Source organism: Penicillium arizonense (genome assembly GCF_001773325.1).
Source record: "Penicillium arizonense strain CBS 141311 chromosome Unknown PENARI_contig003, whole genome shotgun sequence".
Taxonomy (NCBI): domain Eukaryota; kingdom Fungi; phylum Ascomycota; class Eurotiomycetes; order Eurotiales; family Aspergillaceae; genus Penicillium; species Penicillium arizonense.
Window position 1 is genome coordinate 2219622 of NW_019173280.1, and position 17951 is coordinate 2237572.

The 17951-nt window shown below is 49.3% G+C and overlaps 8 protein-coding genes across 8 annotated transcripts; 5 read left to right on the forward strand and 3 right to left on the reverse strand.

Annotated features, from left to right (window-relative positions):
- Nucleotides 1-18: 18 nt before the first annotated feature.
- Nucleotides 19-4242, forward strand: PENARI_c003G02958 (uncharacterized protein; the record flags this gene model as incomplete). The annotated part of the gene is made up of 10 exons (XM_022628200.1): nucleotides 19-406; nucleotides 452-777; nucleotides 826-1163; nucleotides 2520-2739; nucleotides 2792-2896; nucleotides 2954-3178; nucleotides 3269-3411; nucleotides 3479-3703; nucleotides 4103-4158; nucleotides 4208-4242. 10 exons carry the CDS (start codon nucleotides 19-21, stop codon nucleotides 4240-4242), a joined length of 2061 nt encoding a protein of 686 aa, XP_022491818.1.
- Nucleotides 4243-4344: 102 nt separating this feature from the next.
- PENARI_c003G11567 (uncharacterized protein) lies at nucleotides 4345-5284 on the reverse strand (the record flags this gene model as incomplete). The annotated part of the gene is made up of 3 exons (XM_022628802.1): nucleotides 4345-4526; nucleotides 4578-5018; nucleotides 5080-5284. 3 exons carry the CDS (start codon nucleotides 5282-5284, stop codon nucleotides 4345-4347), a joined length of 828 nt encoding a protein of 275 aa, XP_022492039.1.
- Nucleotides 5285-6126: 842 nt separating this feature from the next.
- On the forward strand, nucleotides 6127-7851 carry PENARI_c003G06972 (uncharacterized protein; the record flags this gene model as incomplete). The annotated part of the gene is made up of 5 exons (XM_022628486.1): nucleotides 6127-6151; nucleotides 6414-6911; nucleotides 6985-7401; nucleotides 7457-7663; nucleotides 7718-7851. 5 exons carry the CDS (start codon nucleotides 6127-6129, stop codon nucleotides 7849-7851), a joined length of 1281 nt encoding a protein of 426 aa, XP_022491958.1.
- A 1108-nt stretch (nucleotides 7852-8959) lies between these two features.
- On the reverse strand, nucleotides 8960-9933 carry PENARI_c003G07296 (uncharacterized protein; the record flags this gene model as incomplete). Its single annotated transcript, XM_022628512.1, has 5 exons — nucleotides 8960-8974; nucleotides 9029-9164; nucleotides 9212-9505; nucleotides 9564-9667; nucleotides 9829-9933. The coding sequence occupies 5 exons, from the start codon at nucleotides 9931-9933 to the stop codon at nucleotides 8960-8962; spliced, it is 654 nt and encodes a 217-aa protein (XP_022491829.1).
- A 280-nt stretch (nucleotides 9934-10213) lies between these two features.
- On the forward strand, nucleotides 10214-11124 carry PENARI_c003G01562 (uncharacterized protein; the record flags this gene model as incomplete). Its single annotated transcript, XM_022628107.1, has 3 exons — nucleotides 10214-10225; nucleotides 10283-10720; nucleotides 11083-11124. 3 exons carry the CDS (start codon nucleotides 10214-10216, stop codon nucleotides 11122-11124), a joined length of 492 nt encoding a protein of 163 aa, XP_022491744.1.
- Nucleotides 11125-12065: 941 nt separating this feature from the next.
- On the forward strand, nucleotides 12066-14216 carry PENARI_c003G04822 (uncharacterized protein; the record flags this gene model as incomplete). The annotated part of the gene is made up of 4 exons (XM_022628334.1): nucleotides 12066-12957; nucleotides 13149-13375; nucleotides 13554-13678; nucleotides 13739-14216. The coding sequence occupies 4 exons, from the start codon at nucleotides 12066-12068 to the stop codon at nucleotides 14214-14216; spliced, it is 1722 nt and encodes a 573-aa protein (XP_022491684.1).
- A 1342-nt stretch (nucleotides 14217-15558) lies between these two features.
- Nucleotides 15559-17236, forward strand: PENARI_c003G05682 (uncharacterized protein; the record flags this gene model as incomplete). The annotated part of the gene is made up of 2 exons (XM_022628391.1): nucleotides 15559-16166; nucleotides 16306-17236. 2 exons carry the CDS (start codon nucleotides 15559-15561, stop codon nucleotides 17234-17236), a joined length of 1539 nt encoding a protein of 512 aa, XP_022491938.1.
- Nucleotides 17237-17326: 90 nt separating this feature from the next.
- Nucleotides 17327-17948, reverse strand: PENARI_c003G09797 (uncharacterized protein; the record flags this gene model as incomplete). Its single annotated transcript, XM_022628687.1, has 4 exons — nucleotides 17327-17334; nucleotides 17387-17540; nucleotides 17709-17790; nucleotides 17839-17948. The coding sequence occupies 4 exons, from the start codon at nucleotides 17946-17948 to the stop codon at nucleotides 17327-17329; spliced, it is 354 nt and encodes a 117-aa protein (XP_022491430.1).
- Between the last annotated feature and the right edge of the window lie 3 nt (nucleotides 17949-17951).

The following is a 17951-nucleotide window of genomic DNA, read 5'->3' on the forward strand; positions in this document are numbered from 1 at the left end:
GTAGGCTGGCTGTGCGCTATGGGCTGGCAATGCGCCATTGTGTCGATCGCCTATTTGGCTGGAACTATCATCCAAGGCCTGGTCGTGCTGAACAACCCGAACTATGACTTCCAGCGGTGGCACGGCACCCTGCTGGTGATCGCCATCACCATGTTTTCGATCATATTCAACACCTTTTTGGCCAAGCGGCTGCCCTTCGTAGAGGTGTTGATTCTGATCCTGCATGTGTGTGGCCTGTTCGCTATCATAATTCCGCTGTGGGTGCTGGGCCCTCGCCGCAGCGCGAAGCAGGTGTTTACCGAATTCAACAACGGCGGAGCCTGGGACAGCGCCGGGACTGCCACGCTCGTTGGATTCTCGACCACCATCACGGCGCTGATTGGATATGATTGCGCGGTGCATATGTGTACGTACCTCTCTAAAGTTTATGAACTTTGCTAATAGTGAGCAGCGGAGGAGATCAAAGATGCGTCTGATACCCTGCCAAAGGCGATGATCACCTCTGTCTGCGTCAACGCCGCCTCCGGTTTCCTGATGCTGGTGACCGTCTGCTTCACGCTAGGCGACATTGATGACATCCTTTCCACACCAACAGGGTACCCGTTCATGCAGGTGTTCTACAACGCGACGGAGAGTCTGCCGGGAACGAACACCATGACCGCCATTCTGGTGCTGACCCTGACGGCGAGCACGATCACAGAAGTAGCAACGGCATCACGCCAGTTATGGTCTTTCGCGCGTGATCGCGGGCTTCCTTTCTCCGACTTCTTCGGATATGTACGTCCTCCCCTTTTTCTCCAGGTTTGGCAACACTAACAGCACCAGGTAAACCCTAGCTGGAACATTCCCTTGAACGCTGTGATGGTCTCGCTGGCAGTGACAGTCCTCTTGTCGCTCATCAACATCGGCTCCACAACGGCGCTTCTCGCCATCGTGACCTTGACTATCGGCGCAATGATGTCCTCGTACATCATCACGATTGCCTGCTTGCTCCTCAAGCGTATCAGAAGGGAGCCACTCCCACCGCACCGATGGACGCTCGGCCGGTTCGGTATGGCAATCAACATCGGGGCGCTGTGCTTCCTGTGCCCGGTGTTCGTATTTGCCTTCTTCCCGCTCACCTCGACGGTGGAACCAGACACCATGAACTGGTGCGCAGTGATGTACGGAGGGATTCTGATCATCGCGGTGGTGTACTATGTGTTGCGGGGACGGCACCATTACATCCCGCCCGTAGCGCTAGTAAAGCGAGAGATGTAATCTCTACCCACTTGTATAATTATTACGTTAGATGGAATTCTGATAGTTAGAAAATTAATCAAAGGGTTAATAAAGACCGGATATTAACAAGCGAAGCTAAAGAGAAGGAAGGGCTTGGCAGAGTTAGACCTCGCCAAGGCCCATCCACGGGCTCTGGCCTAAGAACTTCATCCTTATGAAATTTTCATAATTTCACAATGTTTTAGGTACGTGAATGTCCTGTAATACTAGTATTTGTATTATTTGAGTAGAAAAACATACGATGAATGGGTTCAGTTCAAATAAAACTTAACAAAAATTGTAATCTAAATACATAGAAGTAGTGATCCGACCATACCGAGTGTAAATATAAATGACTACAAAACATCCTGAACCTACATATCCACCCACAATATACTGTTTACAGGTCGTATTAATATACTTACTATGAATACTACATATTAATGCATTATATAGTAGGACACACCTTTATTCTGATCAATTACCTACATTATTAGTAGTTATTGGAGGAGATTTCCAAAGGTTGAACCTCCTATTTAAGAACTTTACATAACTTGATGGGCCCATTGGTGCCGCCCATGGGCGGGCCGTGGCCTCATAGATCTGAAACAAGGTAGTATGCATTACCTATGGCCTCGTGCACCGGGTCTTTCCGACTTGGCATCTCTGAGTTAGGAATACTCTGGATATATTAATAATAAGAACAGGGATCATAACCTAGAAAGGTCGTGGGCATAATATAATTTACTAGAGATTAAGGTGGGGCAGCTCGATGGACAGACTTTAAGCGTGAAGGGTTCGGCCCCCATGCGGCCCCACATCGCGAACTCTATTCCGCCGAGTAAACAGGTACAGTAGGTAGTTCGTCCGCTTGGCCTGACCATGTCCCTGATTCAAGTTTGGATATTAGGTAGCGATCCGGTCGAGGCCGTATTACTTTCTATTGATGGATTATGTAATTTATTATTTATTATGGAGGCGGAGGGGCAGCTCGGTGGAGATACTTTAAGCGGAAGGGTTTCGGCCCCCATACGGCCCCATATGCCCACGCACATCCCGAGGTCGGCACCATGGCTGGCTACCAAGAGGATCGTTAAAACTTAATCTATCACGTTACGTTGGATGCCATCCTTGCCAGGTCCCTCCGCTTGAGCTGCCCGAACTGACCATCCGTGAAATCGCCATCATCATGATCGCCGGTTATCGTCCTTTTCCATTTCCTTTTAGATCAATTCCTCCCTGACACTTCTAACCAACAGAGCACGATTTGGTCTCCATGCCGCAATGGCCATCAAAGTGCCCCCCGGCCAGTCGCCGCCTTTCGAGACGATAGACGACAAGCACCATGCCGGTATTATCATCATCACCGGCGCCATCTGTCTGATGATCTCGCTGGTCTGTCTGCTGATCCGGGTGTACGTGCGGGTATTCCTCAATCCACCATGGGGATCAGACGATATCATCCTGCTGGGAGCGACGGTATGCAATTGAGAAAAATTGACCTGTTCTGTACTTGAGGCTAACGGGATAGATCTTCGCCATCGCCGAGTCGATCATCATCTTTCACGCCGCGAGCATCGGCTTTGGGACGGACATATCGCTACTCACCGAGAAGGCCGTTGATCGCATACAGAATGTACTCATTACCCAACACCGCAGCCAACTGGATATAAGAAAATAACTGAAAACATAGTCCTTATTCGCGGCCGACATCCTCTACCTCTTAACCCTGTACCTCTCTAAATGCTGCATCATCGCCATCTACTTGCGCTTGACGCCCCGCGAGCACCACAAGAGCATCCTCTGGGCGACGTTCGGGCTCAGCACAGTGGGTGTTATCGTGTCGGTGCTGGGAATCGCAGTGAACTGCGAAGGGAACAAACCGTGGGCTGTACCTGGCGAGCAGTGTCATAACCTTGTATGTCTACAAATGCAGAAGGGCCGACCGCCCTCTAAAACCGCGCACCAAGTATACAGACATGGAGTGGGATATACTAACGCTGACAAGTTCCCCCGCTGGCAAGCAATCGCCGCGCTCGACATCTCGACCGAAATCTTGCTTTTCACCTTCTCCATCGCACTGGTCTGGGGCCTGCAGATGCGCATCTCACATAAAATCGTGATCATGGTATCCTTCGCGGCGAGACTACCGTACGTCCCACTTCCACTTGCCAAATGTAAACCCCATTGATGAAACTAACACACATCTAACGGATAGGTTAATTATATTCTCCGCCCTCCACCTCTCCACCCTTAAAGAATACACAACTACCAAGAACCCCACCCTCACCGCAATCAGCCACACGGTCTTCACCCAGCTTCACCTCAACTACGCCATTATAACATGCACGGTATTCTGCCTGCGCCCCTTTATGAACGCCCTCACAACATACTACGGCACAGCCGGCGACTCTAACCTCGGCAGCAGCAGCGGTGGCTACGGGTACGGGTATGGATCCGGGAGACGGGGGAATACAGACCCCTACGCGTCGGGGCGGTCGCGGGATTACGAGATGGGGAGTGTGAAGGGACGGCCCGGGCGACGGGCGAGTGGCTTGTTCAGGGTGAGGCCGGATGTGGGCGATGGGACGGAGAATGGGACGGTTGTATGTGAGGCTGTGGGGCCGGCGCATTCCGGGGAGGGGAGGTCAGAAGGTGACGGGGGTAGTATACGCAGTGGGAGTGATAGAAGTACGAGAATGATTATTCGGAAGGAGGTGGAGTATTCTGTTTCTGTGGGGCATTCATAGATCTTTTCTTTTGTTTGGATGAAATATACCGTCTTTCTACCCCACGGTCCGCGTTATAGTACTAAGCACTACAATTAATGTCCGAGCTTCAGTACGGGTGAGAAAAGTGAAGGCCGAGAGGACACAGATGAGTGCTGTTTGCTGAACGGTACGTAAAGTGTCGTAGATAGGTCTTGTCTCGGACTGGATTGTGCCAGACTATTATCTTCAACATGGCCGTCTGGTCATTTAAACGGACTGAATCTGAGTCGAATAGAATAAAAAAGCAGATAGTGTACACAAAGTAATCACTTGAAATTCTCAGCAATATTAAGCATAGAAATCAGTCCGTAGTTCAGGGCTGCTGGTTAAAATCGTATGCATTACCAAAACCGCGGTTCAAATAACGTGAAATGGCCTCCGGCTTGGTCACCCAGTCCACTGGAACTTCCACATCAGTCTGACTTTCAATGACAGGCCTCAAGTCATCAGCCAACTCGAGTTTCATGGGGTTCCGGTACCAAGATGCAAAATGAACTGTCAATATTAGGTTTGGCTGTTCAAAAGAAATCAACAGAAACGACTTACTCATTGCCAGCATCACGCGCGGGATTTCAGTCTGGTTACCAACTCCAGCATGCCAAAGCCGCAGGTCCCTGATAACAAGAGAGCCTTTTGGCACAACAGGCTGGCAGGGAGGTCTGTCCACACGACGTTTTTCAAGCTCGTCTAGCTTGACGCGACCACTTGCGCGCTCACCGTGTAGCCCCTCTTGAACGTGTAGTCCAGTGTCTGTGTGCGTTCCCAGCCACACTTCAGTGGAGCCGTTTTCAGGGGTCATTGTGATAAGAGGCACGTTGATCACATATGCAAATGGATGGGACGGATGCGCAAAGTCTGCGTCTGAATGGACAGGCTGGGACATAGGAGGGTGCTCTGCTGTGGGTGGCATAGCGGTATTTCCGGAACAGAATGTCCATTTCGGACGGGGTCCCAATGCCGACGAGGTAATCTGGGTTGCAAATGGGTCTTTGTGGAAGTTAGAGACGCTGTATATAGGACAGAGTCTTTGTCTTCCTATTAGACTTACTTAAGAAAATGCTGGCATCAAAGTGTTCTCTCACTGGCGGAGAATCTTGCTGGATATTTCCTGGGTTGTAGTTGAATGGACTATCCCCCTTCCTGGACTGAAGAGTGTATGCATCCTCGATCATCTTTTTGTTGAGCCGATCTAGGCTATCATGAGGTATCACATTCTCAACAACGACGAGGCCATCCTGATGGAGGCTGCGCATCGCAATCTCTAAATTTTGGGGAGAAAGTCGCGCATGTTCAATCTCAGTGTTTGATGGGCAGATTGAGGTCGGATGGCTCGTGAGTTTGCCTATCTGGGTTGACAATGATCGTATTTGACAGTGACGGCTTAAAGCTGCCGGGGCTTTGGAAAGGATTTGACTCATGATAATCCTCATAAAATCAAACGCTTTGCACAGTTGAAAAGAGGACCGGTTGGTGGGTGTAATTAGCTCAAGGTCGTCCTTCGCTCCGGGGTAGAAACCGAGATGAAGTATGCGGTGTTTTATATTCTAACGAGGAGAATCCTTTTATCTTTTTCGCTGGCTCCAGTGACAAAAGACATATTGAAATGACTTGCATTCGCTTCTCGCATTGTTCTCGACTTTCATGCACTTACATAGATACAATAGATTTCATTGGCTGATACTTCAGTTAAAGTGGGGATTTGCGGTGGGGCCTTTTTCTCTCTTCATCTCGCGATTCGCAAACCCCATCTGTTTCTCGCCTTTCGCTTTTCGCTTTTCGCCTTTCAAATTCCCACTAGTTGTGCGCCACCAGCAAAGATCCCCAATTGCATAGATCATTAGGATCCTCCGGGGATCATTTGTTCCTTAGTGTTCGCGCTATCGGTAGCCTGGTGAAAGGCGGTAGAGTCACGTCATAGCGACGGCTGACCCTAGCACACTAACAGGAGGTAGCAACAGTTTAGCGAAGGCAAAGGCGAATACCAAAGGAGAGGCTCGCGAATCCTCGCCTTTGCGGAACCTGACTGGACATTGCCATTCCCTCGCATCTTCATCGAGTAAGGGCTTGTAAGGCGTTGCAGCCGCAAAAGACGCAAATGCCGCGACCACTTCAACGAAATCGTAAGTCTTCTGCGGGTATCTCTACCGGACCATAGAGTTTTGATAGTAATGTGTCACTAGGCTGGTAAATGGCCCCGCGCTACGCAGAATATGTGTCTCCTCGCTTGTCTATGCCTGGCGGTCGATACTTGATTTCAAGTCTGAAACCACTGCTAACTAAGAGTCGTGCAGCCAAATATGCAGATCACGGAGAATTAAATGTCAGTATTGCATGTTTTATTAAACAATATCATTAATTGCAGTCCGCTGACGGAACTGAAAGGCGACGGGAAAAGACCCAAATGTTCCCCCTGCGAACGAAGTTCCCGCAACTGTCGCTGGATCCATGAAATCCGCACAGCTGCTTCACCAAGTCCTGTGCATCAAGTGGGTCCTTTGAGCTTAACTGTCCATGATTTCGAATATCCCTCGACCCAAGACCCTGAACATGCCCTGCAAGATCTACAGGTTGCGAGGTTGTTCCGCCACTATATAGAAGAACTAGCTGCGTGGTACGATCTGAACGACAGCAAGCGCCATTTCAAGGATGTCGTTCCGATACGAGCGCGATATAATCCGCTATTACTCAGTGCTATCCTCGCTTTTGCTGCTGCTAATCAACACCGCACTCTCGGAGACCACGTCTATCTGGACATCGCAGAGTTTTATCACTATGATAGTGTTAGAAGACTGATATCACTGACTGACAACCTGGATCGGCTTCCCATTGGAGAGACCCTGGCGGCTATTTGTCTACTCCGTTCTTATGAAATTATAACGCGTTAGTACATTTATTATGGATCTTTCATCATCTGAAGCTGAAGCTAACCGGGGATGCTATGATATATCATTAGAAAATGTCAGCTCCCAAAGTCATCTGCAAGGATGTTATTCTCTTTTGGCTAGCCGGGAAATTTATCTCACAGCAGACCTACTCAGTGCTGGCTACTGGAACTATCTGCGCGAAGACATCACCGTAGCCCTCATCGAGCAGCGCAGTCTCATGATCACTCTTTCGGGTCAAAACGCTCCTTCAGAATCAACCGACGACCTAGACTTTGCTAACTCTATCACCTTTCTTCTGGGAAAAATCATCAACCGGTGTTTATCTATTGATTCTCCGGCCCTGGAACCCCTGGAGTGGGAAGCCATGAAGGCCGATCTCGACAACTGGAAATCCTCTCTCCCTCCGTCGTTCGACGTGATTGAAACCCCAGGGCTAAGAAAGCAGAGCAACTTCCCGTCTATATGGGCACTACGAAGCTGGCACGGTAATAAACCTTCATATGAACCGTTCGCCTTTCCCTTCTAACGTAACATGACAAGTATCTACCCTCCATTACTACCACACGGCCATGGGCATCCTTTGGCTAGCCCAGCCGGCAGCTCAACCCTTGAAAGCATTACAACGCATAGACGATGTCGAAAGCTTACGTCGAAAATTGGAATATCATGCGACTGAAATCTGTGCTTTGGCCTTTTCAAGCGAGTCTGCTCCTGTGTGGGTCAATGCTTTCGGTCCGATAGCATTTTGTGAGTATTATTGGATGTTCGTTTGATATCAGGTCTGATATGTTGTTTTTGCAGGTGGTCCCTGGCTTCGAGATACCCAAAAACAAATCGAAATAGCAGATGAGTTAAAAAAATGGGGGAAAGTTACAGGGTGGCCGGTTGCGCTCATTGCAGCCGAGCTGTCTCCGCCTTCAGCCACTGGCCGATAGTCGCGCATGGCCCTGTCAAGAGATGGTGGATTTCATGAGCGAACAGGGGGACGCCATGCAGACATGGCGTGAGCAGCCAAGGCAATCCATACATCTCGATAGAGCTCACCCCGTTTAGTGTGGTGCGGTCTACCGGTCACTGCTGGGCATTATTAGCAGACGACTTCAAACGATACATACAGAAAGCGCCGCTGCGACGCTGAAGATCATAAAAATTCTTGAAGTCCTTACAAGAGACAGATTCCAGATGGCGTTTGTTGCACATCACTTGGATTTTATGACCGTTTTGGACGATATCGTCTCTCACACCTAGCACTAACCGCTCGGTCCCGATGTGACAATGCATCTGGAGTTTCTATATTGCCTGCCTGGCAGAGGCGCGGGTTGATCGGAATATAAAGAAGGAAAAGAAATGGAAGTGACGGTTAGCACGGAGGTGCTGTCGAAGAATATTCATTGCAGATAGATCGCATTGCTGTTCTGCCCATTCCTGTTTAGTTTCCTCAGATAAGTCCAGGTTCTTCTTGCCAATAATAGCCAGACTAGCCACCGTAAGTGCTCATCATTCATTATAGATCTATAGATCTATACGTCGCCTAGAGGAATCCAGAATAACCTCGGTATACAAATCACCTTTATACGTAAGCTAGCGCTAAAATAGCAAATACCTGCTAGCACAGCATGCTGACGCTAGAGGCTAAGCCAAATTCATCTCATCTAGGTAGAGAGGCTATGCCAGTACATAATCGCAGAGAGCCTCCAAAATCAGTGGAGATACTGTGTGGTATGCCTACGGGAACAGGAGGAGCCAGGTATCACCGAAGTACTGTCGATCGTTGCGAAGGGGTGGCGGATTGGACGCGTTTATATCCAGCCGTGTTAGTGGTGGGAGATATGGTCAGTGACCTATTCAATATTGTATCGTAAATGGATAGTTAGGTAGCACGAGATAGATTAGGGTCGTTTTGCGTTCGCGATGTTGGTCTAGTGGTGTGGTGGTGTTGCAACACCTATGGCCTGACAGAGGATGAGGATAGCATGTGAAAAGAGGCGGGTTTGCAAGAAGCATAATTTGAGGGCCTCGTCCGTATTCTTCTTCTCAAATAAGTTACCACGGGTGGGACTGAATATCATTAGATCAAGTATTATGCTAAAGAAGCCGGAGCGAGACACTTACCTTGCCATTCCAGCACCAGAATGTGCCACTGTCATTCTCGTTTTTCTCCCCAATGACTTTGAGCATGTCCCTCACACTTTCATCTGCCTGGATCATCCCTTCTACCTCCCAATCAAGTTCGACATTAGCCATATCACTGTATCTTTATCAGCACCACTCATATATGTAGGAATCGCGACCTACGTCTGGACTTCACCAGGATGCATAGCAAGAATGCATATCTTGTTCCGCTTTCCCTCGCATCGCGCCAGCTCGGCTGCCATATGTCTGATAATCTGATTGAGGGCCGCTTTGCTCGCCGCGTATGCTGCAAAGCCATCTTCATAGGCTCGGAAGACCGTAGCAGACCCAGAATCGGACGAAATGAACACAACCTTGGTAGGTGGACTTTCGAGGTCTAGATCAATCAATTTCCGAGCACAAATCACGGGCCCGATTGTGTTGGTGTGCAAGTGAAGAGCAAAATCTGCATACGATCTGCGTTATAGACTTTAGTGTTAATTCTTGTGAAGGGTGATACGAAGATAACAAATACATTTCCGTTGCTCGGTTCGGATACTTGAGCACACCAGCATTGAGAATAATGTTTTTCGGACTCATCCCATTTTTGCTGGCTGCTTGAACCTTGCTGGCAAAGTGCTACACCAGACGTTAGATAATTATTGTCTAGACATAGGTGCTATGACATAACTTGCGTTAATGCTTTCTTCGCTTGTGACATCGCACTGCTCAACCACACAGCGATCTGGACTCGACCGACACAGCTCCAAAAGTTCTCGTGCTGCCGGCGGATTCCGTACTCCTGCTATAACTTTCTGTCCGCCTTCCAGAAGCTGCTTCGTGAATTCTAAGCCGATGCCTCTGGAGGCGCCTACTACCACCCATGTCTCTGAATGCATCGCCATAATCGAGGAGACGAAGAGGAACCCTTGAGAAGCTGGAACTGAGAGACAAGTGAGGGGAATGACTGATGAGGTCGGAGTGGGGGTTGTGGGGGTCGACAATTCCCCGTTTTACCGAGGATGGGTTTGGCCACTCAAAAAGCGTACTGTAGGCATGGTTCACGTGACGTGAAATTTTGACGCTTGCGCTGGCAATCAAAAAGGACGTAACTCACGGCAAAGGTAGCATGTTCACACTCAACAAGGCCAAAGCCTGATGCATCACGGAAAGGGACTAGCCAACATGAGCAGCACCGTGACGCGCATCATCGAGGCGTTCAACGCTCCAGAACCCACGACCAAAACGGCCTAGGAGGTCATAGAAGCCGAAATGGAAATCGCCCTTCCGAACGACGACAAAGAATTGATCGACCGGATGGGCGGTGGCTACATCGAAAAATATATGTACATTCTTGAGCCGAACTGCCGTAATGAGCACTACGACCTGCTGGACTTGACCGACGAACGGACTGAAGCTAACGCAACGATATGGGAGGTCGAGGCGAAGCCTCCGGAGCTGCAGATCGAAGGGAGCTTTGTCATCCCCTGGGCGACGACGGATAACGGCGAGTATCTGTTCTGGCGGTGCCTCCCAGGGCAGCATCCCGACGAGTGGACAGTCATTCTGAACCAGGGTCGGGACTGGACTTGGGAGCACCATGAAATGAACTGCACCGATTTCCTCTACGCAGCCCTTACAAAGGAGATTCAATCAGAGATTCTTAGCGATGACTTCCCTCTCTCCCGTCACGTCTTCGCAAGTTTCAACCCGGCGCCAAGCCATTCTATCAGACATACGGGGATTAGGAGGCCGAAAAGAAGATTGAAAAAAAGATTCGTCTTATCTTCTTAATAGACTGTGCGTTACTACGTAGCTGTCAAGCACCCTTTATATAACAGATTCTAGGAAAGCAGTAATTTATTGTTTACATTTGCTTCGCGACCGCCGCATGGATTAAATGACTTAGTGTGATTGTCAAACTAGATTCTATTCCTAAGTGCGATCTCGTCTCGGGCAGCGTCAATTTTGTATAGCTCTACAATAAGATCACGGATGTGATATTCCACGGCGATCCGCTCCTAGTTCTCGAGGCCTTGCTCACTACTAATTAGGCCGAGACCGAATCGCCTAGCATCCTCCTTAAGCGTAACTAAGGGAGTAAACAACCGTACTCGAGCTTTCTCGGATAGCTAGAGGTAGTTGCACACAGAGCTATATATTTCCTACTGTCGAGCTAAACAATCGATCCATAGTGCTAGTCGTGTGGGATAGTATTTTCCGGTGGAAGGAGGTATACTTCCTATGGTCGAGCGAGACGGGTGTTTCGACTCTCAATAGTCAGGAAAGTAAGCTATAGTAGAAGCGCAGGAGTTCTACAAATGTCGTTTGTCTATTACGCTCCATTTGCTGCTTCTCTCGCTCTTCGGCTTGCTTTCGTCTCTCTATTTCACTACTTCTCTCGCTCTTCGGCATATTTGAGTGATCGTCTGCCTCCACAGAGCATTGTTGGTCTTTAAGTTGCGATAATTCTGATTCAATTGAATCACCTCAATTGAATAAATTATAGCTTAGTTATGGTTTACTGTGATTGAATGTGCAGCAGTAAAGCTTTTTTTTTTTTTTTTTGGTAGTGAGGCAATTCGTGCTAAGTACCTATCAAAAGCAGCATTAGAAATATTGGGGGCAAACAAGTTAGGCAAGCGTTGTACAGAGATAGGTACAGTTGTACTATTATTTTCATAAGAGCCTCATTCTATCATACGAGAGGCAGAAACGAGCGGACTCCTGATTCGTGGGGATCTCGTATTCACACGTTGATCGCAATCTTTGATCGTCCGCGCTACCCATCTGTAAGGACTTCCTTCAAGGCTCAATGCAGAGGCTCCATGGGTTTATTCCTCAATCGGAAGAAGCTGTTCATCAATCCTCATATTCCGAAAAGTAGAGGTGTCCGAACATTCCTACTTCATACTTGAAATACACCAAAGTCTCTGCCAAGTGGAGAGGAGTCTTCATTCTGAATAACGGTCACAATCGACAGCCATAGGGTCCCTGTGTCTCCTCGGCCCAACTCGCACCTTCGTGACCTCCAATCATGAAGCCCGCGATCACGCGTTACCTGAATGGGGAGCTGCACGCCTACCAGGTACCCAGCACCGTGGACGAGCCACTAGGACCGGTAGCGACCTACCGGATCGAGCCCGAGGACGAAGACGTCCAGAGCCATGCGGCCGCCCCAGACCTCAACCGGGCAGTCTTCACGACCTGCAACAAGGCGATATGCATTGGCCAGGATGGTGGCATGCTATGGCGCTACGAGTTCGAGCCTCATACTACCCAGGACTTCCCTAGGACTGCGTGTATATTCTCCCTCGACGGGACCTGGGTGTGGTTATATCGGCCCGACGCGATGACGAGTCGTGGCCCCGACCTGTTGGTCGTTTTGCGTGCCGACACGGGCGAGGTGGTCGCCCGGGCGGAGCTAGACAGCGTCGGGCAGGGAGCCGAGCTCGTGCAACATCCCGACGGGCGTCATGTCATGCTAGATGTGGGCGAGGGCCAGGACGGGGTGAAACTCTTCCTCGCGGCGCTCACCGATGGCGGCATAGACCTACGCTCCTACGGGTGGGACGACCAGGTCCTGGTTGACATCGCGCCCGGCGGGTGGTTTTTTATGACCATCGACGACTGCCGGTCCGACGTCGCCTTTCGCGCCTTTCCTAGTGGAGAGGTGGTCCTACACTTGCCCATCACAGCTTTCGGTTATGAAGATGATGATTCACTTATGGACTGGAACGGCGGCTTTCTCAGCCCATATATTGCAGTTGTCACGATTACGGGTGAGCTGGACAACAAATCGTGGCATCACCATTATAAGGTCAACCTCCGCACTGGTAAACCGCTCGACCGCTTCGAGGCGCACTCCCGCGACAGCTACGACCTCAAAACCCTCGGTGATGGTACTTGGATCGTCTCCGATCTAGACGGTAACCCAATACGTCACCGGTAGCCTGGTCATGAACATCTTCGTTGTGAGATAGCTGAGAGTGTCAATGTAATATTGCGGTTTTTTTTGAATGCATTTGTTTGGGTCAAGCGACTAGATTGCTGTCGTGAGATTGTCTGAGGTAGAAACATGGTCCTATTGCCGCAGACAACGCTCATCTACCTATGCTAGCGAAACATTTCAAATCAAAGGGCAAGACTGCGAGCGTCACCGCGGTTCTTCAATTCGCGAACCGCGCATTAAGCAAGGGGTCGCCCCCTGTTGGTACCGGGTCTCCCACAGAAGCATGGAAATGGAACTCAGGCGACTACAAAACGAAAGAGTGGGTCCCACAAGGAATCACTAGCTCTGCCGATGCGCTCGAGAAAGGAACCTGGAACGAGCACGAGGCGTGGATTGTGAGTTGGTATCGCGATGGCGAAAGCGTGCGAGGTTAGCTTTGTCGATCGCAAGACGCATAAGTATCGCCATGTCATGCTTGTGTACCCCACTGCCGATGATGACTCCAAGTCCATTACTATTCATGCTGGTGGCATCATGTGGTATGGCAATGTACTATATGTTGTCGACACCTAGAACGGTATCCGTGCCTTTGATCTCGATAACATTTGGGAGGTTGAGATTGCAGACGGGTTTGGAAAGACAAAGGATGGGAAGGGATACTCTGCAGATGGGTACCGATATGTGCTTCCTCAAATCCGGTGAGTGTCTTTGCCATCATCCCTTTGCTAATGGTCGAAAGACTAACATCTAGTCAATAGCTGGTACAAATGGACCCCTGGGGATTCATCCCCCTTCCGCTTCTCCTGGATTTCTCTTGACCGCAGTGACTCCCCCGACACCCTTATGGTAGGCGAGTTTGTTCGCGAAGGAGAAAATTTCAAGGACGATAAAACCCCGGTACCCATTCGCTACGTGAAATTTGAACTTGACGCTACAACCCGCCAGCTGCGTACCAACGACAAGGGGATTTCTACCGCAACCTGGGCGCATTGTGTCGATATAGCCGGTGTCCAAGGTGGTGTCTCACACGACAGTGAGTTCTATATCTCGAGCAGCAACGGCAGAGCTCCTAAGGCAGTCGATCTTTTCACTTGGGAACAAGGCGAGACGGCAAAAGAGCACAAGTGGTGGTTTATGGCAGGTAATGAAGACTTGAGCTTCAATTCTGTTCGAAAGGAATATTATACTGTTACGGAGTATGATGAATGGAGATATATCCTGGCCTACAAGGTTTAGTTCACTCACATTGCCGTGGCCACTTGGAAAGCACCCATGTAAGTGTTGGTGAAGCCGATTTTTCTGATGACTGTATGATCAAAGGATCATTAATACTATCACCGGAATTTAGGACATAGTAGGATTCAGGAAAATCAGCTACACTATGCGTCCCGAACTTCCATCAGCTGGCTAGAAGAGCGATGTCTCTTCTGTGTCCTAGGGCCTGCATATTTCACATCCTCGCGGGGGCCGCGTATGTGGCTGCGAAGTATGGAAATGCGGCCTTCTTGGGGGGTTCCCTAGAAACCCGATCATCCGGACTGGAGCTTTCAGGTCTTGCTGCGAGGGCGCTTGCTTGGTATCGCCATCTCCTTGCATGGATAGTTCGGTACAAAGTCACCAAAAGAAAGCGGACAAGAGAAAGTGTTTGAGAGATGCCTAAATGATGAAATTTCAAAGCCTACGCGAAAAGTGGTCGAAAGCTGCGTGGAGCATTCCGGTACTGTAAGAGAAGAAGAATACTGCAGTAGGAAACTAGTTAATTCACTACTGCGCATTGAGACATACAACGAAAAGCGAGGAATGATGCTGTCTACCTGAAGTCTTAGTAGATATTACAAACTGGCGAATGTACGGAAAAGAGAATCGAAGTGATGCATGGATGTATCCGTGGAAGCTGACTGCTGTTGAAGGGTCGTTTCTACGAGGTAGTTGCTGGTGAGACCCTATACAGCGAACCTTCTGGGCTCAAACCTTACTATCCGGATACCATCAAAGCTCAAATCCTTTGGCAACATGAAGTAGACCACGAGTTTGAAGACACCTTGAGGAAATTCGGTTTGTTTGATGCTTCCAGTTGAAGTTACGTGCAGATGCCAAAATTCCGAACGTTTTAGGGGAAACGGTATGATCTAATGATATTCTGTTATTGTTCAGCTGAGAGTGGTCGCGCGACTTGGGTGATTCTCGCCCTGATTCTCACCCTGTCTATAGCGCATCCTTCTCTCCCCCTGTTGCTCAACGATAAAGCGGTTCTCACTCAAATCTTACCAAGGACCACGTTGTTCGCGCTATAAGTTATAGTCCCCTTCCATGCTAGAATAAGAACATACGACCGCTGGGTGTGGAGAACAGGGCTTCCCGTCCGCTCAGCCGTACTTAAGCCACCAATCGAACGCCCACCTGGGCCAATAAAGTTGACCTAGCCTGATGAGGAAAAGTTTTTCGCCGCCTTACAGTCGCGCGACTTTTATCTATTACGGTTTAGCGCCACCGGTCGCTGTGCGTGCCCATGCGTGGTTGTATATAGTCCCCGTTACAATCTTGTATATGGTTTCCATGTTCAACTCTACTTCACATCATGACTTCTAGTCTCCCTGCACTCCCCTTTGAGATATGGGGCTGTATCGGATCATATCTAACCAACGCCGACATAAAGTCTTTCCGTCTAGCATGTAGCCAATTCAATAATGCTGTGTATCTCCGCCTCGATCATGTTTTCTTATCCGCCAACCCACTCAACATTGTGGTCTTTCGCAGCATTGCATCGCACGAAAAGTTCCGCCACAGAGTGACTGAAATCATCTGGGACGAGGCGCGCTTGCCAACAGGCCCACGGCGAACAACGGACCTAGGCGAGGGGCATGAATTGCTCTCAGACGAGGATGAGCCCGACAACGCGAGGGAGTGGGCCAAAGGCTACGGCATCTATGCTAGAGAGAAAATCATCGAGCGACATCAAGACAAAGAGAAGGATGGGTGTCCTAAATGGTTTAAAGACGCTTGCGAGGAAAACTTCCGCTATATTATATCGCGGAAATCCCGTGATGTGGATAGGCCCGACTATGTCGCACAAAGAGAACAGGTCCTCGCTCGGCCTGCGCTAATCGAGTGCTGGCAACACTATCAGCATCTACTACGTCAGCAGAAGGACGTTCTCGCCGGTACTAGTGACCAAGAAGCGTTCTTGTTTGGACTCAAGCAGTTTCCTGCACGGCCGTCTCTTCGCTCCGCTATACGCCACCCCTATGATCCGCGCCTTTCCAGAGGGGTTCACCTATCCTGTTCCATGAGGCTGGCTATATCCCGAGAACCCAATAATTCGAAGCATACCAGGACCTGCTACTGCGTATGAGTGGAATGAACACCCCGAGCTTAGAGAAAGGTACCGCGGGTTCCGCACTGTAATGCGTGTACTCGCCAACGCTAACGAACCTAACTCTATTTCGGAGCTAGTAATGACTTCCAACCTTGTCCCTACAGGGATCAACTGTATGATCTTTGCCAAGCCCTGCGAAGAATACGATAATTTCGCTACAGCGCTGAGAACCCCAGGCCTTCGCCGTTTAGATATTTCCTTGCTTATCGGTTGCTGTCACAAGGAGGATATTGAGGATTGCTGGCCATCTCTCCTAAATGGACGGCTGCGCCGTGCACTTGGTGAAGCAAGAGAACTAGAGGAGTTCAGGCTTCATACAACACTTATCAATGATCCCTATGACGATGACGACGGGGACGGATTACCGTCCCAAATCCCATTACAGAGCATTATGCCTGTAGAAAAATGGCCAAATCTACACCACTTCGAACTCTCCGGCTTTCTTGTCTCACGATATGATATCGTCTCCTTTCTCGCTGCCCTGCCAAAACCTATCCGCTCTATTGAGCTCAGTATGCTGGGATTCCTTGATGAGGACGGCGGAGGCTGGTATAGTGCGCTAGAAGATATTCGCCAAAGTATACGGGAGAACGTCCTATGGGAAGAACGAGACGTCACCTCAAGACCCAAGCTTACAATCGGATTGCCGCTTGTCAATGACGAGATTGGGCGAAATATTTGGATTGAGAAGGAGGTATCTGAGTTCCTCTACGGCGAGGGGGAAAATCCTTTCGCACAAAGTTGTCGTTGTAATGTTCTATTTGGAGTTGGTACCCAGAAGGATTCATTTGATCCGAATTTTGAACGTCCATATGTGAACATCTTCGATCTGATTAAGTTGAACATTTGCAAGGATCATGATGACCCCTACGAATTCTGATGGATTCGGATCGATTCTTATACACCATGGACGGTGTCGACAGAGTGGATTATTCGGCCTCTGGCTTCTTTAACATGTACAACTTACCAATTAAGCACCTGGAAAATAGAAGTTAGCAGATGTGAAACCCGTTAGTATTCAGGAACTCACTGCTTGTAGATGTCGCGGGTGTTGACGACGCAGCAACCGAAGACAGAGTTTGCGACCCGCTTGCCTTAGCACTAGTAGGCTTGGAGATATTCATAGGATGAGCTAGTTCGAAGTGTGGGTATTGTACGAGTCTAAAGTGACGCTCTGCTCGCGCCTGCACTGTTGCTAGCTGTTGAAGCTGCCCGCGGGATCACAGCGATAGACGAACTACTACTGGATGATTTCTCTTCAAGCGAACGGTTCCACAGAATGATATCCTTCATGGGTCAATTTAACCCTGAGAAGAAAAAGGTCTCGATTAGGGGGAAAGAAGAACACAAACCTCTTCAGATGTATCAGCTGTAATCGCAAGTGTCCAGCAATCCGCGAGCGGGTTACTGGTGGTGTTGTCCAGCCAAAAGTAGCTATTCAGAGATAAGCCAGTGCTTTTACAGGTGAGAATATTCACTTACTCGTAACAGTCTGTTCTGGTATTCTCGGCAAGAGGAATAGCGGCGCTGGAGCTGTTCTTCAAGCCAGAGGTATAGTCCGGCATAGGAACGGATGAAGGAACGGAGGTCATGGA